Source organism: Pelophylax lessonae, assembly GCF_965119305.1.
Source record: "Pelophylax lessonae genome assembly, chromosome: 4".
NCBI classification, from domain to species: domain Eukaryota; kingdom Metazoa; phylum Chordata; class Amphibia; order Anura; family Ranidae; genus Pelophylax; species Pelophylax lessonae.
The window spans coordinates 429155205-429180519 of NC_138771.1; the positions used below are offsets into that span (position 1 = coordinate 429155205).

General features: G+C 43.9%; 1 protein-coding gene across 1 annotated transcript in view; it reads right to left on the bottom strand.

Moving 5' to 3' along the window:
* Positions 1–25315, bottom strand: part of DIAPH1 (diaphanous related formin 1) — a 533606-nt gene that overhangs the window by 277808 nt on the left and 230483 nt on the right. The window contains exon 13 of the mRNA XM_082252909.1: positions 7645–7760. Within this exon, the coding sequence (XP_082109035.1) occupies positions 7645–7760 (116 nt within the window). The remainder of the gene's footprint in view (positions 1–7644; positions 7761–25315) is intronic.

A 25315-nucleotide genomic window follows, 5' to 3' on the forward strand; every position in this document is an offset into this window, starting at 1 on the left:
GGTCCATACGTGAGCACAAATAGGAGAGTCTGACTTCCTGAAAGACTCCGTAGCTGCCAGGTAAACCCAAATCGACCGGACCACATCCAAGGAATGCAAGGATTGTTAGGATGTTTAGGCCTGGGACACAATGTCTTCATTCAAATGAAAATCAGAGAGAACCTTTGGAAGGGACGACGGATGGAGTGGGGAGGGGGCTTATTGGGAACCACCTTATCCCTGTGAATCACCAGGTAAGGTGGATGACAGCAGGATAATGCCGCCAGTTCTGACACCCTGCGCGCAGAGGTGATAGCCACTAAAAAGCCAGCATAAGCAGTGAAATCTAAATATTTTCAAATGGAGGCTTCTGTAGAGCTGAAAGCACCAAATTAAGATCCCAAGGCAGCAACGGAGCCCACACTGGAGGAACCAAATTTCGGACATACTGAAGAAAGGTGCGCACCAGGGAGTGTGTAGCCACAGGTCGTTGGAAGAAGACTACCAAAGCAGATACCTGGCCCTTGATGATACTCAAGGCCAATTTATGTTCAACCCCCCGTTGAAGGAAGGTTAAGATCCGAGCCACCGAGAAGGAGCGAGGATGAACCACAAGAGACTCACCCCAAGCAATGTACGTCTTCTACGTACGATGGTAAACCTTCTTAGAAGTAGATTTCCTCGTTTTCAACAGTGTTGGAATCACCGACTCAGATAAACCCCTTTCCTTCAGCACCTGGCATTCAATAGCCAAGCCATCAAAGCAAATGACTGTAAAGCAGGGTGTAAGATCGGTCCTTGGGACAGTAGATCCTCCCTGAGAGGAAGCTGCCAAGGAACATTGGTGACCAGCCGCACCAGATGGGCGTACGAACCCCTGCGAGGACAGTCTGGAGCCACTAAGATTACCAGAATCCCTTCTGCCTCGATCCTGCGTAGAAGTCTGGGTAGAAGCTTTAGAGAAGGGAAGGTGTAAATCAGACGATACTGACCCCAAGGGGCCACCAGCACATCTGTGGCATCCGCCAGAGGATCCCTTGACCAAGCCACAAACCTCTGCATCTTTCTGTTGAGCCGAGGCGCCAACAGATCCACCTCGGAGTGCCCAACCGGAGACACAACTGATGAAACGCCTCCAGGTGAAGGGACCACGCCTGCAGACTGTGGTTATCTGCCTGCCAATTTTCCACCCCGGTAAAGTGTACGGCAGAGGGGGCTGGAATGATCTGTTCTGCCCACCATAGAATGCCTGCTACCTCCAGTGGCGCCAGGACACTTCTTGTGCCCCCTTGGTGATTGACATAAGCCACGGCTGTGGCATTGTCTGATTGAATGCGCACTTGACACCCTGAAGACGATCTGTCCAATGATCCAGACAGTCTGATCGCTCTCGAGTTCCAAGCCATTGATCGGTAGTCTAGACTCTTCCAGCGTCCAGATCCCCTGAGCAGAGTGCTTGCTGAGGATGCCTCCCCGGACAGGCTGGCATCCGTGGTGACCACGGTCCAATACAAGGGGAGGAAGATTTTCCCAGCTGAAGCGCCGGAGAACAAAGCCACCATAACAGGGACTCTTCTTTTACAAACTCAGCCGGATCTGATTGTCCAGAGACTGCGAAGTCTTGTCCCATTTGGTCAGAAACTCCCTTTACAGGGACCTTATATGGAACCATGCAAACGGAACCGCCTTTAAGGTAGACACCATTAGGCCCAGCACCCGCAAGCAAGTCCTGAGGGATGATCATTATTTGGATAGCAGGAGGCGAATATTAGCCTGCAATTTCATATGTTTATCCAGAGTCAGGCCCAAATAGTCTAACTTTGTGGACGGAACCAGGCCAGACTTCTGAAAATTATCAACCAGCTGAACTCCCGCAGAGTTCGTATTGTGATCTCCAGGTTCTCCACCAGAACAAAGGGAGACTCCACTCGCAGGAGATTATCCAAGTAGCCCAGTACCGCGATCCCCCATTGGCGTAGCAAAGCTAGCACTGAGGCTACCACTTTTGTTAAGACCGGAGGAGCAGAAGCGAGACCAAAGGGTAACACCACAAATTGATAATGCTTCTCTCCCACAGGAAAGCGGAGTAAATGCTGGTGACTAGCACACATATTGGAATGTGACGGTAGGCATCCTTGTTATCGATAGAGGTGAGCAAACCCCGTGACACAGGGATGCCATCATCATTCGAATGGACTCCATTCTGAAATTCTGTACCCGCACAAAGCAGTTTAGCTCCCAGGTCCAGGATTAGACGCACTCTGCCTTCCTTCCTGGGAACTGTGAACAGGTTTGAGTAAAAACCCTGAAAACTTTCCGAGGTCGGAAACCGGGACAATCACCCCTTGAAGGAACAGGTTTTGTACCGCCCCAAACACGTCCTGTAAGCGGTCTGGGGACAGGCGCAAGTTGGAAAGAAAAAACCTTGCCAGGGGACAAGAGCGAAACTCGATCTTGTAGCTGGACTGAATTACATTGTGGACCCCACTTGTCTTTCACCAGGGAAGTCCACGGGTCCTCAAACCAGCGAAGACATCCCCCACCCCAGATACAGGTGAGGGAACGCCTTCATGCAGAAGGAGCCTTGGCTACGGGTCTGGAGAAGCCCAATCGTGGCTTGGCAGCCCAGGCTCTTTTGGATCCTCCAGAGGAGGCCCTGAAAGTCTTTGAGCCCTTGTCAGTCAACCCTGAGGGACAAAAAAACATCTTATCAGCTGAGAAGGAAGGCCCACATCTACAACGAGGTTCCTTCCCCTCAGTAGCCTGCAGAAGAAAGGTACTCTTCTTCCCCCCTGTGATACCTTTAATGATGTCATCCAGGGTAGATCCAAACAGACGACCTCCTTGGAAAGGAAAATCAGTCAAGGCCTTTTTTGAAGTCTGATCCGCAGACTAGCACTTGAGCCCAAAGACACGCAGAAGGACCACTGCCAAAACAGAGAAACGAGCCATTAGGGAAGCCGCATCCAAACAGTAAACACAGATAAAACTTTAGGCCCTGGACCAGATGGTCCGCCAGATTGGCAAAGGTAGGGGTGAGCGGTTCCCTCTCCAGGTCATGGCGTAGGAGCTTAGCCCACTTGGTCAGAGTATGCGACACAAGGGCAATGGTGAATACCGGCCTCATTGCTGAACCAGCCAGAGTGTACATAGTGCGGGCCACAGCCTCCGCCTGCCAGTCAGCCGGATCCTTTAAAGGCAGAGACTCAACGGGAATCATGGTTGTCTTGTTTAATCTGGAAACTGGAGGGTCCACCACTGGTGGCACAGTCCACATCTTAAGAAGAGACTTCTCATAGGGGTAAAGCCTAGTAAAGCGCTTAGGGACCCCGGAGGACACTTTAATCGTCCCAAATCTTTTGCGACAATTCTGTCAAAATAGGCAGGAAAAGGAAACACCTTTGCTGCTCTGGGTGGCTTGTGAGTGCCAAATGGCACCTGCGCCTCCGTCCCAGCCTCGACTGCGTCTTCCATCCTTAGGGTCTCATGCACAGATACAATCAGTGCATCCACCAGTGTTTTTTGTGTGCGGTTGCAGACATCATCCTCACTCTCAGAGGATTCCAGACGCGTGGTTGTAGACCCAGCAGTGTGACCCACGTCCGCAGCAGACGATTCAGGATCTAATGAGACAGATGAGGCAGGGGATGCTTTATGCTAGCCCGTCGCCCGCAAGCCACCTTTACCCAGAACACAAGGGACTCCAGAACCACCTTCAGTGCATGGATGAATGGTTGGGACCTGGAGGGCCCCGCGCCTCAGAGGGGATCAGGTGGGGAAATGTGAACCAAAGACTCCATGAGTCACCAGGGGGACCCAACAAAAAGTGTGCTGGCAGGACCAACCGGTCGCCAGGCACAAAGCACCAAGCAATCCTCAGCAGAGAGGGAGAGGACCCCGCCAGACTCGCCACCCACAGAAACAGGCACCTGCAGCCACCAGGAGAATCTGCACTACACGTGCGGCGATCAGGAAGTAAAATGATCCAGGAGTCAGCACCATTGGATGAGGAGGGGTTCCCACCACCAAAATTGCCTCCCAGAGGGCTCCACTGTCATGGGCGCCGCTATTTCGAATGGCAAATCAGAAACAAAATGGCCAACAGACTACACAAACATGGCCGCCGTGTATAGAAACACACAGGCTACAACAAAATGGCGGCCCATTCGGTTTTAGGAGGCTTAGAGGGACCCAGGAGGTTGACCATGCCTCAAGGACAGCTCCAGGCAGGACAGGGGGCCACCACCACGAGGTACAACCAACCCCCCCCCCCCCCACAATCGATCCGGTCGCTGGCTAAGGAATGCAATACAGCGGTCCATGCAGAAGCCAGTGCCCAATAGTAACTTCCTGGCTAGCCCCGCAATGTCCACTCTAGCAGGGTCCAGATGCAGTTTGACCCAAAGGCCTGGCTGAGGAGGAGCACACCAGATAGCGGACGATCAGAAGGGATGCCTGCAGCAGTGGTTTACAGAAGAGTCTTGACTACAGAAAAAGCTAGCAAAAAAACACTTCCATCCTCATAGGGCACTAACCAAAACTAAAAAAAAAAAATAACTGGTAGAAGGAGGAGCTGGTTTACAGGTTTTTTTTTTTTATGCCAGTGTCGAATTCCTCTGTAGGCAGCAGTATAAACCTAAGTCCCTCGACAGGAGAAAAACTGTTTGCTCCAGAAGAGAAGGCTATTTCATTTCATTTACTCCAAGGAATAAAAAGATCCTTAAAAGCCAATGAATAACTTTTTGAATGGTATAAAGCAGGATGGAAATCTTTTATGACCAGCCCACTGTGCATAAAAAAGACAGTTGGGGATGAAAGGATGTCACATTGTTTGATGGAAATGAAAATTATCAACCTCCTGAGGGCTGAATTAAAAGACACCTCGAAAATCCAAGTGGAAAAATGATGGAGCAGGCTAGTTCATTTTGCTGAAATTTCATTGCAGCCACTCAAAATGGTGCACAGTAGTTTGTATGGCCCCCACATGCTTGTATGCGTGCCTGACATCATCGGGGCATGCTCCTAATGGGATGACGATGGTGTCCTGGGGTATTCCCTTCCAGATCTGGACCAGGGCATCACTGAGCTCTTGAACAGACTGAGGTGCAACCTGGCGGCGTTGGGTGGACTGAAAATGTCCCAGAGGTGTTTTATTGGATTTAGGTCAGGCGAGCATGGGGGCCATTCAACTGTATCAATTCTTTCATCCTCCAGGAACTGGCTGCATACTCTCATCACATCTCGTCGGGCATTGTTCTGCACCAGGAGGAACCCGGGACCCACTGCACCAGCGTAGGGTCGGACAATGGTTCCAAGGATTTTATCTGATACCTAATGTCGGGGTGTCATTGTCTAACCAATAGAGGTCTCTGCCTCCCTCTATGGATATGCCTCCCCAGACCATCACTGGCTCACCACAAAAACGGTCATGCTGAACGATATTACAGGCAGCATAATGTTCTCTATGGCTTCCCCAGACCCTTTCACGTCTGTCTTGGCCACCTCATTAAGTCTGTTTCTAATTGTTTGGTCAGAGAAATTCACACCAGTGGCCTGCTGGAGGTCAATTAGGTCAATTTGTAGGGCTCTGGAAGTCTTCATCTTGTTCCTCCTTGCATAAAGGAGCAAATACTAGTCCAGCTGATGGGTTAAGGACCTTCTACTGCCCTGTCCAGTTCTCAGAGTAACTGTCTCCTGGAATCTCCTCCATGCTCTTTAGTCTGTGCTGTGAATCACAGCAATTCTGGCAATGGCACGTACTGATGTGCATTCCTGAAGGAGTTAGACTGCCTCTGCAACCTGTATAGGGGGGCCAGGTATCACCTCATGCTACCAGCAGTGACACTGACCCTAGCCAAATGCAAAACTAGTAAAAAACAGTCAGAAAAGATGAAATTTTAGCAAAATAGATTAGCCTGCTGCATAATTTTTTTCACTTTGTCCTTAAATTCAGCCCACTGAAACGATGCAGCATTCTTTTGTTCCGAACCCATTAAACAGCCCATATCAGTATAGATATCCAGCATGATATTTTTCCCCAGATCTGATGTGTTTTCAAAGTGTTCACATTATTTTTATATATATATATATATATATATATATATATATATATATATATATATATATACACACACACACACATACACATATATATATATATATACACATACACATATATATATATATATATATATACACATACACATATATATATACATACATACATACATACACACACATACATATACACACACACACACAAAATATTCTGAGGGAAAGGAATTTTTTTTTTTTTTTCATATTGGGCTAGAAAGATTAAAAATGAGAAAGTTGAACTATTTTAATTTAGTTAACTATTTATTGGTAATGTATAATGTACCTTGATCTTAGTCTACCTCTCTACTAAAAAGTAAGTCTACAATAAATAACTGATATACTTATGTACTCTGTACAATACACCTCCACCATTTATCCTGACAGCTAGCATTCTCTCTCTAAAAACCCAACAAAATTACTCAGTTCAAAACTCCCTACTTGAATTAATAAACTGATGTCTGCATTCTACATTCCAATGGCAAAAGCCAGGCTTGATTATCATCATTCATCTCAAGATTCAGTCACTATTCTTCCTTGCTCATTTCTATCAAATTCATCTTTATGTAACACAAAGGATCCTCATCTAACCTTCACAGCTTATTGTCTACATTTTTTTATTCCACAACTGTAGGGCAACCAGAGTCTACTCAAAAGGGAACAAGAAATATATGCTTCTAAACCTTTTCAGCAGTTGTGACAGTGATCATACTAGTTTAGCTTCTGATCTGAATGCAGAGCTCTTGGGAGACCTTTCCCAAACAACTTTACCAAGGATGCAGCTGTGCTTTATATGGATTTGTACATACTGTATATTATTGCTTTAGTTTAGATTAGTTAGAGGTTAGTGGATTGATGTGGGTATTTTTGTGAAAACCCCCTTGTAATATCCAGAGGAAAGGGATTCCCAAAACTGCTCAAATACTTCTTCTAAATCTGGTGTTCAACTGGGAAAAAAAATGCAATACCATTGTATTTTATGCTACTCTAAATATATGGATCGCTGTTCGAGAACCTGAGATACATGGGAGATAATTACTACATCAGGGGATCCCAAACAAGCAAGGAAGTTTAAAGCTTTAAACAATCTTTAAGGCTGTATTCACACACTGCAGTGTAAATTAGTTGTTTTCTGCCTGTCCCATTCACTCTGCAATGCAGCCTAGTGCCCGTGGGGGTAGGAGGAGGTGATCAAATTGTCATGGTTAGAAAGTGCTGAAACTGATGGAGGAATCAAGTAACTGTCTTTGTTGCAACCAAGAAAAATTACACCATCTATGTCCTGCCTTAGTTTGGATTAGTGCTTTCTGTAGGTAGGGGTAAATCTAGGAAAACTATTCAAAGGAATAGGGGCTTCAAGGAAAAATGCATACCTAGCAGATCATGTTTATATAGTGAACAGGGGCACAGGACAAATAAGTCTTGCACACAACTTAATTTATTTTCATGTATGTGTGCGCAAGGCCTTAGGCAGGTGGCCTTTAAAATTGATGTTTCTGCAGTCTCAGTCTTCTTTTATAACAGTCTTAAAGAAAAAAAAAAAGGGCATCAAACACTTTTTTTTTTACTTACCAATCAAACCCTCTATATCTATGCTTACGCGTCGACATTTAAAGTCTGGATCAGCTCCATTTTTGTGCAGGATTATCTGAGACACAACCTCATCGATCAGCTTATAGTATTGCGGCCTAAAAAGAAAAAGGGAAAACAAATATTGTAGCAAGTTGTAAACTTTATAGGAATCCCACTTTCTAAGAAAGGAGTGCCAAAACACAAAACATGATATTTCAGGAGAAAGATTTTCATGTAGAAAAACCTAGTGACCAATATTCAAGATAAAAAAAAGGGGGAAAGCAAAGACAAATAATCAACTAAGTAAATCCAGTATCTCTCTCCACACATAAAATCAGCTTTACTGAAGAGAAATCCTTAAAAAAGAAATGCATATTAGGCATTGTGTTCTTTCTCCAGCAAACATTGACACAAAAATAGGATTTTTGTACTCTTGAAAAATAATTTTCTTGGGAGTCCAATGAGGGACACAGGAAGTCTTAAACCTTCGGGTTATATACATGAGGAATAGACACAAAAAATACAGAAGGGCAGCCCAGCCCTTCAACTAACAGCATGCATAGTAACATAGAAAAGTGAGAGCAGAATAAAAAATAAATAAAAAAATCAGATGTTCCATAGAGTCTGTCCCCAACCCCCCTATTTTTTTTTTCGAGAGATATATATATATATATATATATATATATATATATATATATAGAATCCTCGCCAAAAATAATGGCACCCCTGCATTTTGTTGATATAATGCACCACTTTGCCCAGAAAATTGTTACAATTACAAACGTTTAGGCACTCTTACGTATTTATTGTTTGTATTAGTATTACATAAAAAGTGAGAAAAAAAAAAAGCCAAATCATGCACATTCCACTCAAAACTCCAAAAATGGATTTGACAAAATTATTGGCGCCCTCATATTAATGTTTGATTGAACTTTCTTCCAGCTAGCTTGAGGTCATTTCACCTTGCTCTTGATCTTGGCCTAATATTGAAAATACTGCCCTCCGAAACCTTAGTAATCTCTCTGATGTATTTAAAGGTTTCAATCATGTCTCCCCTTTCCTTTCTTTCCTCCAGACTGTTCATATTAGGTTCCTGAAGTCTCGTCTGATAGGTTGTTTTATCCCTCAGATCTTTCACCATTTTTGTTGCCTATATCTGGACTTGTCCTATCTTATCAATATAGTTTTGATAACCTGACAGTGTTGAAACTGAGGTCTCACTAAAGACCTATATAAAGGAGTCAGGACCTCCTTCCTCCTGCTGGTGATCCCTCTAGTGACACATCTTAGAATTGTATTTCCTCTTCTCACTGCCTGGTCACACTGTTTGCTTACTATGCAGTAGTCTAAAATAGGGACCCTCAAATACTTTTTCTTTTCGTGCTGGCCAACACTGTACCCCAAAACTTGTAAACCATCAAGGGATTATTTTTTCCTAGGCGCATTATTTTACAGAACATTCCACTGCTTTAACCAATCTCCCAGCAATATAAAATCATGTTCTATGTTACAGACACATCCAGGAATGCCAACCCTATTACACATCTTTTTGTCATAAGCAAAAAAACCATACCTTGGCCCACTAAACTTTTACTTCTATCACTTGCAAATATAGTCAAATAAATGGAATAGGACCTAGTACAGAGCCTTTCCAAATAAATCCCATTTACAACCACACTTTGGATCTATCCTTTAAGCAGTATTAAAATCAAAAGCAAACATTGATTATATTGCACCTGTGATGGAAGTCACTTTGGTTGAGGGGACCGTGGAACACCGCTTACCTTAGAGAGGTTGGCAAATCCCTCTCTCAGCCACCTGGGCCCCTCTTATATGAAAGTCACCCTGTGTTTTTTAGGGACAGAGGATGACCAAGGAAATGGACAGCTACTTAATGGACACTGAGAATATGGTTTGCATTACTTCAAATGGGACAGCAATATTTATCAACCATAGAGCTCAAGAAATATATGAAGACTATTCCTTTGCCTGTTTGATTTTTAAAATGTTCATTGAAAGAGCTGGTCACATTGGCCTCTGTTCCATATTCTTCAACGTCAGAGATAGACAGTTTGTTACTGGTGGTCTCTTCCTATTGTCGGTGTATTAAGGTGTGATGCGTTTTCTGTTAAGCCTGTCTGTCCCATTGTTAATGGCTAATGACCTCACATGTCTCTGTCCAGATGGCTAATTAGTTCAGGGTAATTATATTTCTGTACACAATTTCATCTGCATACGGTAATTTAATCAGGCACCTGACCTGGTGGGGTAATCTGATCAGGAGGGGGATGTCCATCCTGTATATATTCGGTGTGAGTTGTTCAATAAAGGTTCCAGTTTTCTACAAGCTAAGTTTCGTCTAGTTTTGTATGGGGGGGCGGCTAGAATATCTTATACCTATGTTCAAGACTGGGGGAACCCGTATACTGACAGAAGCCCACAAACACAGTGTGGGTCACGGTTCCGTTACAGCACCTTACCAATACATGGATGTGATGGCTTCGCTACTTTTCTTTTTTAAACCTTTCCTTCTATTTTCATCTGGTGAGCCATTCATTAAGTCTATTGTTTTCTCTTCCAGAGTTATCAGTTTACAAGGATGAGGCAAACCATTTAACACTGGGCAGTGGTGTTTACAATGATCAACTTCTATTTATTCATGTAAAACTTTTCCCAAAAAAGGAAAAAAATTGTTGCTGTAACTGATAAAATGTAAGCTGGAGTTTGGCTTTAATCTGATAGAAAATGTAACACTCCCCTCCCCCTTAAGACTGACAATGTTCTGGTCTGCTGTGCCCCCTATGTGGATATGGATATCCAGACTGAGGAAACGCTATTACAGGAGGTGTGTTACTGGCCAGAACACCAGGTGAAAACAGAAGAGGGGGAGCCTGAAAAAGAAAATGAATGCAGCCACCAAATCAAATGTTTTGTATGCTGCGATATAGTACATTTTTGGTTTTGGGTTTAATACCACTTTTAGCCAAATTCCACTGAACCACCCACGGGTTAAGTCCTAACTTGTAGAAATTTGCTTGTAGAATGCTTTGCTGAAATCAAGATAGACTATTTTGGAAAAGGGGGGAATGTGGGACTTTAAATTAGTTTTTCAACCAGGCATATCTGTTTCCAAATGAGCATCATATAGAGCCCCTACACAAGGAGGGGAACCCATCAAGAGCTGACATAAATGTACAGATTTGAAGAACCATATTTATTAATCACATATATAATTATTACAGAATGGGGATAATGCACTCATTTCATGTACAATAAAATCCATAAAATTAGGTTATATCTGACATCAATTTCTCTATAGATACAGGGTTTGGAAACATGAGATACTTGAAAACGGCTGAGTAAATATAGGCTCTACGCGTTTCGTGGACCTCCGTCCACTCATCAGGAGCTTAAAGAGAAACAGTATCTAAAATACATAAGAAATCTCAATTATACCAAAAATGTTAAGGAAAAAAGAAACATAGGGGAAGGAGAGGAAAAAAGGGGGAATACATTTGTATGGAATGGGCACTACCTGAGATGGTGTCACATATCCAGAAGTATTCCAATTGGGAAAAATGAAAAACGAAGGTTGATCCGAGAAATGCCTGACCCGGGGCTGAGGCACGGACATCATCCAGCACGCGGGGGAGAAAGAGCAGTAACAAAGTAGAGAGCCGGTGGATGGTTGATAATGGATGTATTGGAATCAAAGGAATCTACAAATATATATACTTAATTTGTTATATGTTCCTTCAAAATAAGGAAACTAATTGATCAAAAAACCACCACCAGATCTTATAGAGACATAGTGGAAACCAAAGAATGTGAGAAACATTGCCAGAAAAAGTGAACATACCAGATGAAGAAGGGTGCAGAGAGAGCAGTGAAACCAGACTGCATGTCTCCAAGTGGGAAGAAAAGTGAAAAAGTGGGAGCAGTGAAACCAGACTGCATGTCTCCAAGTGGGAAGAAAAGTGAAAAAGTGGTGGAAAAGTAGCCAAACCACAAGAAGAAAAATAGAAAAGGGAAAGGGTGGGAGGACAAAGAAACAAAAAAGGTTTGGGAGGTTTGACTTCCGCCTATATAGACCAGACGCCATTATGGCGTTGGCATGGACTCATCCTCGCCCATCGGGACATGCAGCTGGGTTATTTCCATTCACATTGCCATCCAATTCCTTTTATCCTCCCATTGTGGAGTCACACTTGTTGGTATGTATCCTTCTGGTTCTGGTCTAACTCACATTATTCTCATTATGCACTTTTCTCGCATTCCCTTCCACCATGGGACAGACATGCACCTTTTTTGTTTCTTTGTCCTCCCACCCTTTCCCTTTTCTATTTTTCTTCTTGTGGTTTGGCTACTTTTCCACCACTTTTTCACTTTTCTTCCCACTTGGAGACATGCAGTCTGGTTTCACTGCTCTCTCTGCACCCTTCTTCATCTGGTATGTTCACTTTTTCTGGCAAGGTTTCTCACATTCTTTGGTTTCCACTATGTCTCTATAAGATCTGGTGGTGGTTTTTTGATCAATTCGTTTCCTTATTTTGAAGGAACATATAACAAATTAAGTATATATATTTGTAGATTCCTTTGATTCCAATACATCCATTATCAACCACCCACCGGCTCTCCACTTTGTTACTGCTCTTTCTCCCACGCGTGCTGGATGATGTCCGTGCCTCAGCCCCGGGTCAGGCATTTCTCGGATCAACCTTAGTTTTTCATTTTTCCCAATTGGAATACTTCTGGATATGTGACACCATCTCAGGTAGTGCCCATTCCATACAAATGTATTCCCCCTTTTTTCCTCTCCTTCCCCTATTTTTCTTTTTTCCTTAACATTTTTGGTATAATTGAGATTTCTTATGTATTTTAGATACTGTTTCTCTTTAAGCTCCTGATGAGTGGACGGAGGTCCACGAAACGCGTAGAGCCTATATTTACTCTAGCCTATATTTATACTAGCCATTTTCAAGTATCTCATGTTTCCAAACCCTGTATCTATAGAGAAATTGATGTCAGATATAACCTAATTTTATGGATTTTATTGTACATGAAATGAGTGCATTATCCCCATTCTGTAATAATTATATATGTGATTAATAAATATGGTTCTTCAAATCTGTACATTTATGTCAGCTCTTGATGGGTTCCCCTCCTTGTGTAGGGGCTCTATATGATGCTCATTTGGAAACAGATATGCCTGGTTGCAAAACTCATTTAAAGTCCCACATTCCCCCCTTTTCCAAAATACACATTTAGGGATGGAGGCAACCAGACATACATTTTGTGACAGATCTCTTCTTTTTTGCAAGATAGACTATGTTCACAGCACCACCCTGGTCAAAAACATTAAGCCAGCCATAGACCGTACAAATCACAGCTAGTTCAGCAGGAACTGGCTGAGATTCGAACCATGTATGGCCAGGCTGAATGTACCCAAGTTATAGCCGCTAGCAACGGCCACTGTGTTCTCCCGGCTGGGACGATTCCCCGTCAACACTGTCAACCAACATTCCCCTTTCAACCCTTGGTTGCAGGAAAGACATTTGCTCCAACTATAGCCAGCCTAGGTAATGTAGTAAAAAAAAACAAACAAGATTCGTCCGACATGATCTACCTTCAGTAAAGCAATGCTGCTTTGGGTTCAGCAAATTGTGTTTTTTTAAGTGATCAATGATCCTTCTTTTAAGAGTTATTCCATTAACTTGGCTACAACAAATGTTAAATGCACTAGCCTTTAACTGGCAGCTACTACCTTGCTATCTTTCTTGTGGATAGGTACAATATTAGCTGTCGGACAGTTAAGGAGAACTTATTCTGTTTGAAGAGATTGATTCAAAAATCTTTTACTGGCCCAACAACTATAACGCAATGTTCTCCTATAACTCTGGAATGAATACACTCAGAGGCCCATTTGCTTTTTTGAGCTGATCTCGGTCTCTAGAAATCCTAAAAATTCACAATAGGTGCCTGCAAATTTAGTGGCCAAAATGTAAAACAAAAAGGTACACTGGTGAAGAGGCCTACAGGATACTGAGCATGACAGATGAGAGCGATTGGGAGTCCTCACTGTCCAAATCGGGCTCAGAATACAAACCTGTAGAGAGCAGCGGCACCCTGACAAATAGCTCAGACAACGCATTAGAGGTCCCTGCTAAGGTCAGGAGTACCAGACCACCTTCCCCGGTTACTGAAATGGTACAATCACATAAGGATTCTTGTATGCTTCAGAGTGCAAATACTAGTGCCACTCTAACTTTTGGTGAACTGGCGAGCACCAGCGGCCTAGTACATCCCGGTCGTAGACATACCAGCACTGCAGTAACTCTTAGTGACATGGCGAGTCGCCAAATGCCTCTTGGAAAGTAGCTTGGGGTGTTCTACTTTCCAAAAAGGGGTCATTTGGGGAGGGGGGTGATATCTTGGCATATCATCGCCTCTGAAACTGTGACCGGTAGTGAGGAAGTGAAATGAGTAATTTACAACTTTGAAATCCTGAGGTGTATTGGATTTCGGTACCCAAAAGCTCTATTCGCGGGGAAAATAAAAAGCACATGAATTTTGTTTGGGCATAGCGTAGCATGACTGCGCAATTACCAGTTAAAGTAGCGTAGTGCCAAAAAGCAAAAAAAAAAAAAAGGCCTGGTCAGGAAGGGCGTAAAACCGTCCGGTGGTAAAGTAGTTAAGACCAAATAGCTTTCCAAACAGGTCAGAGACAAAGTTAATGGGAAATTCTAGACCAGGGCTGGGTTATAAAAAAAAAAAAAAACTAAAAAAAATATATATATCCTAAACTTTGAAAATCCCACGGAGCACCATTACATGCATGATAACAAAAGGGAAAGAATATTGCACCACTGTAAACCTGACAAGAGAATGCCACCCACCAAAACTCACAGACCAGGCAACAAACAAATTATAGACGCAATAAAAACACCAAAGATGACACTGAAGAAGCTACAAAGATCCACAGTGGGGATAGGAGTATCTGTCCATAGGCCAACTTTAGGCAGTACACGCCACTTATCTCAACAAAACAACTTTTGAGTGTAAAAAAAAAAAAGTGTGCTGCATTTGCTTTACGGAGAATACTTTTTTGGAGGCCAACAATCTTTCTGGGTAACTTATTGGAGCCTCAAAAAAAGCAGGTGAATAGATAATTAGTTACAAAAACATAAATACCTGAAACTTCTCTCTAGTTCAACTTTTTTTGTATTAAAGGGGAAAGCAATTATGACCCCAGTAAAGTTTCTATTGCAACTCAAAAAAGAAGGTTACTCCATCTTACAGGCCTATATACATAAGGAGGACCATGTGGAATGACCAGATTGTGTCGGCCTGTTCCCTCCAGACCAGTGTTCCCTTTAAGGTGCGCGCGTGCGCGGTCGCGCAGTGGAAATTACGTCCCGCGCAAGCACCTAGTTAGACGGCGCAGCCGCAGACGGAGCGGCCAGGGAGCAGAGCGTGCACCCCGAGAGCACGCCCATCGTGTGACAATAGCGAATGAAAATTCGCTATTGTCATACGGATCCTCCTCCTGGCCAATCAGGGAGCGGGTCCTCCCGCTTCCTGATTGGCCGAAAGGCCAACTTCATGCCATTGGCCGAGGAGGAGGCGCCGGGACTCGGGAGGATGGAGACGCGGGAAGCTGGAAGCCGGGGACTGAAGACAGAGTGCCGTGACCGTCCGTGAGGTAAGTGCACGGGGTCGCGGGGGGGCATTGCTGTGGCACTCTGCAGTTTATTGGGGGCATTGCTGTGGCACTCTGCATTTTATTGGGGGCATTGCTGTGGCACTCTGCATTTTATTGGGGGCATTGCTGTGGCACTCTGCATTTTATTGGGGGCATTGCTGTGGCACTCTGCATTTTATTGGGGGCATTGCTGTGGCACTCTGCATTTTATTGGGGGCATTGCTGTGGCACTCTGCATTTTATTGGGGGCATTGCTGTGGCACTCTGCATTTTATTGGGGGCATTGCTGTGGCACTCTGCATTTTATTGGGGGCATTGCTGTGGCACTCTGCATTTTATTGGGGGCATTGCTGTGGCACTCTGCATTTTATTGGGGGCATTGCTGTGGCACTCTGCATTTTATTGGGGGCAATGCTGTGGCACTCTGCATTTTATTGGGGGCAATGCTGTGGCACTCTGCATTTTATTGGGGGCAATGCTGTGGCACTCTGCATTTTATTGGGGGCAATGCTGTGGCACTCTGCAGTTTATTGGGGGCAATGCTGTGGCACTCTGCAGTTTATTGGGGGCAATGCTGTGGCACTCTGCAGTTTATTGGGGGCAATGCTGTGGCACTCTGCAGTTTATTGGGGGCAATGCTGTGGCACTCTGCAATTTATTGGGGGCATTGCTGTGGCACTCTGCATTTTATTGGGGGCAATGCTGTGGCACTCTGCATTTTATTGGGGGCAATGCTGTGGCACTCTGCATTTTATTGGGGGCAATGCTGTGGCACTCTGCATTTTATTGGGGGCAATGCTGTGGCACTCTGCATTTTATTGGGGGCAATGCTGTGGCACTCTGCAGTTTATTGGGGGCAATGCTGTGGCACTCTGCAGTTTATTGGGGGCAATGCTGTGGCACTCTGCAGTTTATTGGGGGCAATGCTGTGGCACTCTGCAGTTTATTGGGGGCAATGCTGTGGCACTCTGCAGTTTATTGGGGGCATTGCTGTGGCACTCTGCAATTTATTGGGGGCATTGCTGTGGCACTCTGCAATTTATTGGGGGCAATGCTGTGGCACTCTGCAATTTATTGGGGGCAATGCTGTGGCACTCTGCAATTTATTGGGGGCATTGCTGTGGCACTCTGCATTTTATTGGGGGCATTGCTGTGGCACTCTGCATTTTATTGGGGGCATTGCTGTGGCACTCTGCATTTTATTGGGGGCAATGCTGTGGCACTCTGCAGTTTATTGGGGGCAATGCTGTGGCACTCTGCAGTTTATTGGGGGCAATGCTGTGGCACTCTGCAGTTTATTGGGGGCAATGCTGTGGCACTCTGCAGTTTATTGGGGGCAATGCTGTGGCACTCTGCAGTTTATTGGGGGCAATGCTGTGGCACTCTGCAGTTTATTGGGGGCAATGCTGTGGCACTCTGCAGTTTATTGGGGGCAATGCTGTGGCACTCTGCAGTTTATTGGGGGCAATGCTGTGGCACTCTGCAGTTTATTGGGGGCAATGCTGTGGCACTCTGCAGTTTATTGGGGGCAATGCTGTGGCACTCTGCAGTTTATTGGGGGCATTGCTGTGGCACTCTGCAGTTTATTGGGGGCAATGCTGTGGCACTCTGCAATGTATTGGGGGCATTGCTGTGGCACTCTGCAATGTATTGGGGGCATTGCTGTGGCACTCTGCAATGTATTGGGGGCATTGCTGTGGCACTCTGCAATGTATTGGGGGCATTGCTGTGGCACTCTGCAGTTTATTGGGGGCATTGCTGTGGCACTCTGCAATGTATTGGGGGCATTGCTGTGGCACTCTGCAATGTATTGGGGGCATTGCTGTGACACTCTGCAATGTATTGGGGGCATTGCTGTGACACTCTGCAATGTATTGGGGGCATTGCTGTGACACTCTGCAATTTATTGGGGGCATTGCTGTGGCACTCTGCAGTTTATTGGGGGCATTGCTGTGGCACTCTGCAGTTTATTGGGGGCATTGCTGTGGCACTCTGCAGTTGATTGGGGCAAGCTGGTCACTCTGCATTGACGTCCCCCCCCCCCCCCCCCATTGCTCAATCTAAAGGTTTGCGCTCAGAAATTTTTTTATTTGCTCAGCTCAGTAAAAAATTAGAGGGAACATTGCTCCAGACCCCCTTGTGCTATTTAGTGTCCGTTGACTGAAAAGAACAGAAAAATACCAAAAAGGAGGAGAAACAGAAAATCTCCTCAAAGAAGTCAACTAGTCAACTGAAAAATACAAAACTTGCAAAAGTGACTCACAGCATGGACCACACCTTAGTATAATTATGTGTTTTTTTATACTAAGGTGTGGTCCATGCTGTGAGTCACTTTTGCAAGTTTTGTATTTTTCAATAAAGTATATTCATCTACTTTTCAGTGTCCCTAGTTGACTTCTTTGAGGAGATTTTCTGTTTTTCCTCCTTTTTTGTATTTTTCAGGTTTCTATTGCAGTCTGTTCTCGCTAGGGACATTCATTGTCTTTAGGTCGCCTCCACACATGTACACTTGGGTGTCCCCAAACACACAGGGCCCATACAGAGGTCAAATTTGTAGCAGTGGCTGTATCTGTGCTGCTGCTGCATGTCAACTGACATGAATGGGACTGCCTCTACACCTGTGCATCCTCGCCAGGCAAAACATGGTCCTCAGAAAGGGTGCATGCTTAACTACACCTGTGTGAATTAGGCCTTATTTTTCTTGGTGACCCATTTCAAAATTTTACAGTGGTCTCCAAAACAGAATTAAAAGTAGAATTTAATGGTCACCTGTTCCAGTGACAAGATATTTTCCCTTCACTTTGAAGAGATTTCCTCTTATTTCCTGTTGGGTGCCTAAGACAGGAAGCAGGGGGAAAACATCTGAACAGATCACTGACAGCAAATCTGACAGTTGTTCTAGCCATTCCCTACTCTACACAAAACTAAAAAAATAGTTTAGGCTATATATGCCTATCAAGCACAATAGGGCTGGTTTAAAAAATTGTTGTATTGTCTATAGCACATAATAAGATTCGGATGACCCTAAGGGCAGTCATAAGAAAGTGGAGGGACTTTTGAGGTGCCTACTCATACAAAAAATGATGCTCAGACATCTATAAAAACACTGAAGTTTATTAGTATAAGCCAACTATTCAGCCACACCAAAGCATTGGCTGCTAGTCCATACAAACATACTGTATCAACGAAAAAAGTTAAAATCAACATACAACAAAATACATCAACAAAGTACAATCCCTTAACAACAGTGTAACCCTAATCCACAGTAACGATATGAACTCCTGTTACTTAATACTTTTGGGGGTAGATTATACAACTACCCAGCCAACCATATACCAATCCAAGGGGTCCATGAATCAATGAAATATAAAACTGTTTATTGGAGTGGCCTTTCACACAGTTAAGAAAATTATAAACAATTTGGACAGTTAAAGTGAACCTATTGATAAAAATAAATATATAAAAAAAACATATGAATCAATAGGATACAAGTTGGCAACATTAAAATTGCAGTAAAACAATTTCTTAATTAAAAGTACCCACTGGTTGCTATAAAAGCTACACATGTAACACCCCAGGAAAATACTACCAGATGCACTGTGGTTACCATAAGGGTCTACTGCTTTCAGACCCCAGCAGCAATTGACAATTATCAGCACGAAGCAAAGTCTGCTTATTTAATGTTGAAACATGACTGCCCCAATGCACATACCGATTTACATTACTAACAATAAAACAACAAAGTTTTAAAAGATTTGCACAATGATAAAATGTACTCTAAAATACTTTCTTTTGACATGGAATCTAAAAAGGTAAAAAAGGTCGCATATCCTCTTTAAATAGGTTACATACATCAAAACATCTACACTTTAGACTTAAAAGATGAACAAAGAAGGTAACAAAAAAGAAAAAGGAACAGAGATTCAAAAGATGGACATTTGGAAGGTATACTTTAAGTAAACCCACATGCTCTCTTGCACAGTCAGATATATAACTTCAACACATGGCAATTTTAATTTAATGGAAAGTTTACAAAAAAAATAAAAAACGTTGTAACCTGCTGAAATAAATAAGACTGTTGTGACTGTTTCAACATTCTGACCAGAGGCATCTCAGCATGGTATAAGGTTTCTCATGAAAGATCACTGACCAAGCCTCTTTGATGTTATGTGTTTTGAAAGTTTAACTGGTGAAGAAAGTTTGCTTTAAAAGAAGAGGTTTAGAAGTTATAAATAAAAAAAAAAAAAAAAAAAAAGCATTTTTTTTTTTTAATTCAAGATGTTAATATTTTCCGGAAATTAACACTTTTACTGAAATAAAGCCATTCTTTCATGCTCAAAAGCTCAACTGTGGTGTCTGCTTATTCCAAGTTAAATGGCTTATAGCAGTGTCCACCTAAAAACAGACAAGTATCCGTGGGATTAGCAGCATGATGTCCGGGTCTCCCGAGACCCAACCAAATCACAAAGCAAAATACTTGTGTTTTTAAGTTGGGGGTTTGCCCATATACCCGTTGGAGGACACTTTTCTCTGCCTCTTATGATGGGCAATATGATAAACCCCATAATTTACAGTGGTGAGCTCCTATGCATCCTTTGACGGATATCTGGGAATTTGCGGCGTTTGATGCGATTTTTCTCTGGTCTCCTCCTGACTGGAACACATCTGACTACAATTTTTTCTTCCTGGTTCTTTTTTCCTCCCCTTTTTTCTTTTTGCTTATTTGTGATTTCTGAAGTGTATACGGATAGCAGAAGACCCGAAGAAGCGGAATACATAGGCGTGAAACATGTTCGCACATCCTGCACCTTTTATCCATTATACATTATTGACGTCACTTTATGTATTATGTTTTATGGGCCCCATGTCTGTTCATGGCCCTACATGCTATGAGGTTGTTTATGTAGGATTGTGGATACTAAATAAATGCACTTTTGTATTTTTCGAACAAGTTATTGATATGGTTGTTCTTTCATTTGGGAGTCACCATTTAAAAGACCAATATATGTGGGGTTAAATTAACCTCTTCCCCTCTTCCTTTCTGCTTTTTCATATGTAGCTATAGGGCTGGTTTCTCACAAATCGTTCTGACTCACATCTATTACCATAAGACACAAATTACGAGAATCATTTCTGTGTGGAAGCAGTAGTCTCTCTGTAGAGGTTTAACTCCCCCCCCCCCCACCCTACTGGGTGAAATCTAGAGTTTTCCAACCACAAGATGGCATGAGTTTTGCAGATTGGTCATTGGTCTGACTTAGAGGGGAGCAAATTGGACTTATGCCGATAGTCTACTGCTTCCACAAACAGCGCAGTGGAAGGTGAACTTTTCAGTTGCAAGACTTTGAAACCCTTTTTATTCTAATGCACCTTTGATATATTTAGCGGATTAAAACTGAAGTTTTACTTTAACCACCTCTCACAAACCACCTCTCACCTATGGGTGGCCTATCAGTGCCCATCAGTACTGCATATTAGTGCCTCATCAGTGCAGCCTCATCAGTTCACATCAGTGGAGAGGAGAAAAATTACTTATTTACAAAATTTACTAACAGAACCTTTTTTTTTTTTTTTTTCAAAATTGTTGGTCCTTTTTTTTTTTTTAAGCAAAAAAAATAAAAAAACAGTGGTGATGAAATATCATCAAATGAAAGCTTAACCGGGTACAGCGTTGCATGACTGAACAATTGTCATTCAAAGTGTGACAGCACTAAAAGTTGAAAATTTGCCTGGGAAGGAACGGGGTAAAAGTACCCCATATTGAAGTAATTAAAGTGATACAAAACACACAGTTCAATTTCAATTGTCCATTCTAGTCCTCTGCCACTAGTCACATGTTCAAAAAACTTAAAAAAGAACAGCCTTTGGGATACAGAGAAAAATAAATATCAATAGACTTTTTCAAATCGTCACACACACACACACACACACACACACACACATACATACACATACATACACACACACACTGTGGAGGTCATAGAGGTTGGGTCCTGCATGGGTGTTACATTGCACCAATATTTGGGCTGTGGTCCCTTTAAGGGAAATATGGGATCACAGGAAGAAGGCAAGGGTTAAGCCATCTCCCAGAGAGACCAGCTCTTAAAGACAGGAAGTAGTGGTAGTGGGTGTGGAGAGTAGGAGCTGGACATACACCTGGGAGGCTGAGCTGCTGAAACAAGTGTGTTTGTGTGCTGCATGGTGGCTGGAGACAAGCTGCTGCTTGGGACTGCTTACCTGGGGAAACCCCTGCCAAAAGCAGGTATTGTATTGTAATTACCATTTATGCTGAAGTTAAGCGGACTTTTTTTTTTTTTTTTTTTAAATTAAGCGGACTTTTAAGTTATGCCTGTTTTCTGAACGGTTTGCTGCTGGAAGCCTTATTCCTGTTATGAAAGAAAATAAACCACTTCTTGTTTAAGTTTACCCGGCTTGTGCACGTGATTCCTTGGAGCTATCACCCCAAATATCACAACACACATTCATACATACACACATTCATACATACACACTGTATATATTTGAAACTAAATCTTTATTTTTTGGCAAGAACATGGTATGGAAAGATTTCTGCCAATCACAGGCTGCATTAGTGGGCATGGAGGAGGGAGGGAGTGGGCTGTCATTTACCACTTTGTATACACCCATGCGTAACTCTATAGTCACATGTGCTGTTCAGATGTGATGAAGAAATGTTCAGGGTAGGAAATACACTAAAAACAGAGCATGTGCACTAGTTGCCAACACTGCTCTACAACATCCACAGTGGGGACATAGCAGGAGAGGAGCTAAACAACAGAAGGATCAACCAGGTTTTTTTTTTTTTTTTGCAGAATACAGAAACAAATCAAATAGTGAATGGGTAAGTATGAACAGCATGCAATATAGCATGTTTTGATAGTTTTAAATGATGTGAGTTTAGTGGCACTTTAATGTCCAGGGTTTTTTTTTTTTCTACAGAGAGGAAGAGTTAGAACCTATAAGGTTTTTATTGCAGTATGTGCCCCAATTGGGAGAATTTGCCTTCCCTTTCCGACTCAATACCTGGGTGTTACAAAGACAGTGATGGGATATTTATCTGAAGGGGACAGAGACAGCAAACAAAGCACACATTTGGAGTGGAGGTGAATATCTTTCATGTTTTACTGCTCTGGGTGTCTTCTTTACACCAATGCTATGGTGGAATATTGCTAATATACCTAATGCAGGGTAGCATGGGAGAGGCATAGGTTGCTGCACTGAATACTGCTAGAACCAACAAACGAATTAAGGCACAAACATGTAACATATGTAGTTTTAGTTTATTACTCTGCTGATTTTAATATGTCATGATATTATAACACAACTGCCTGGAGGCAAACTTGCATGCACTCTTGCGCTAAAGTGCTGGGGTCATGGGTTCAATCCCTCATCAAGGACACTAGCTGCATGGAGTGTGTTTTTGAAGTGAATTTCCAATAGATTTCACAATTGCAAACTGGTCATTTAAATAAGTTTCCACCTAAACTGACCCTGCTATATGTGCACATATGTAGTTTTTTTCAGAGACATTAAGTTGTAAGTTCCTTTAAGGACAGTGGCTTATGCTTAATGTTTACTGTAATGCACTATAAAAAACGTCAGTCCTATATAAAGGAATAAAATGCTGCAAATAAAAATAACGGAATTTTTGTAAAATCTTACCTGTAAAATTCCTTTCTCTGAGTCCTCCGACAGTCGCCGCCTCTTCATATTCGTCACATATGGGGTATTAGACTTTGCTCCGAAGGAGTAGCTAGGCAACAGAATATGTTAACAATAAAGCTTTTAACATATCCCACCCTCAAGGGGTGGTCCCCTCAGTCAATACCCTCCTACTTCCTGCAACCATATCTCAGTTTTAGTGGAATAGCAGTAGAGTATACAACCAAACCCCAAAAGAGGGGCGGGGGCGGCGACTGTCGGAGGACTCAGAGAAAGGAATTTTACAGGTAAGATTTTACAAAAATTCCTTTTCTCTTACGTCCTCCGACAGTCGCCGCCTCTTCATATTCGTCACATATGGGGACGTCCCAAAGCAGTGCAAACATGAGGGGTGGGAAACGAATCCGCGCCGAAAAGGCAACGCAGTCTCCGCATCAAAGAAAGGAACCTTACCAAAGGAAGGAAACCAGCTGGGCAACAGTAAAAAACAAGTGCTCAACAGGAGCAACAACCCAGGAAAAGACAAAAAACCAGGGGATACAAAAAACTATCCCAACAGCCAGGAGTCCCCAACAAGGGACCCTATGGAACAGCCGCACTAAGAACCTTGCGGCCAAAGGAAGCATCCGCCGATGCCTGAACATCTACTTTGTAGAATTTTGTGAAAGTGTGCACGGTCGACCAGGTCGCCGCCTTACACACCTGGGCTACAGAAGCCCCATGACGACAGGCCCAAGACGTACTCAAAGATCTAGTAGAGTGCGCCTTCACAGGGACAGGAGGAGCCTTACCCTGCAAAGCATAGGCCTGTTCAATGGTCTGCCTGATCCATTTGGCGATGGTAGAGGCCGAAGCCGCCATGCCCTTCCGAGGACCCTCTGGAAGAACAAACAAGGAGTCCGTCTTACGAAAAGACTCAGTCGATTTAAGGTAAACCCTTATCGCCCGAACAACATCCAGAGAATGCAATCTCACCTCCTTTGGATGTTTAGGCTTCGCGCACAGCGAAGGCAAGACAATATCCTCATCCTTAAGATGGAATTCCGAAACTCGTTTCGGAAGAAAAGAAGGATTAGGTCGCAAGACCACCTTATCCAAATGAATAACCAGGTACGGAGACTTGCAGGACAAAGCCGCCAGCTCCGACACTCTGCGAGCCTAAGTGATCGCCACCAAAAAGGCGACCTTTTTGGACAACATAGACAACGAGATCTCCCTGATCTGTTCAAAAAGAGCACGTTGTAACACAGATAGAACGAGATTCAAGTCCCAAGGGGGCAAAGGATCCCTCCTAGGAGGAACCAGATGCCGCACACCCTGAATAAAAGTGCCAAACAAGGAGTTGGAAGCCACGGGACATTGAAACAGAACGGCCAGCGCAGACACCTGACCCTTTATCGTAGCCAGCGCCAAACGCTGATCAACACCCGTCTGAAGAAAAGACAGCACACGGGAAACCGAGTACGTGCGGGGTGAAAACCCCCTGGACTCACACCAGGCAAAATAGGCCTTCCAAGTACGGTAATAAACCTTCCCCGAGGAAGACTTCCTCGCGTTGATCAAAGTATGAACGACCTCTGGAGAGAGACCCTTCTCCTTCAGGACCTCTGTCTCAACAGCCAGGCCGTCAAAGCCAGCGACTGTAAAGCAGGATGGTAAATCGGTCCCTGAGACAGTAGATCGTCTCGAAGAGGTAGACGCCAAGGGGCGTCGACCGCCAGATTCACGAGGTCTGCGTACCAGGACCGGCGAGGCCAGTCCGGTGCCACAAGAATCACCGTGCTGCGTTCCGAGAGTAACCTGCGAAGGAACCTGGACAGCAACTGAATCGGTGGGAACGCGTACATCAGCCTGTACTGATGCCACGGGGCCACTAACGCGTCCGACGCGTCTGCCCGAGGGTCGCGCGTCCTTGCCACGAACCTTCTCACCTTGTTGTTGAGACGAGACGCGAACAGGTCCACATCTGGAAGACCCCACTTCGCGCACAACATCTGGAAGACAGCCGGGTGAAGAGACCATTCCCCCTAATCCAGGGTCTGGCGACTCAGATAGTCCGCCTGCCAGTTCTCCACCCCCGGAATGTGAACTGCCGTTTCGCCGGGACATGAGTCTCGGCCCAAGACAGAATGTCGGCCACTTCTAGAGCCGCCCGGGCACTCCTGGTGCCCCCTTGGTGGTTGATGTAGGCCACCGCCGTGGCATTGTCCGTCTGCACCCGAACCGGGCAGCCCTGCAGCCGGTCCGTCCAGCGATGAAGACAGAGATTTATCGCACGTAATTCCA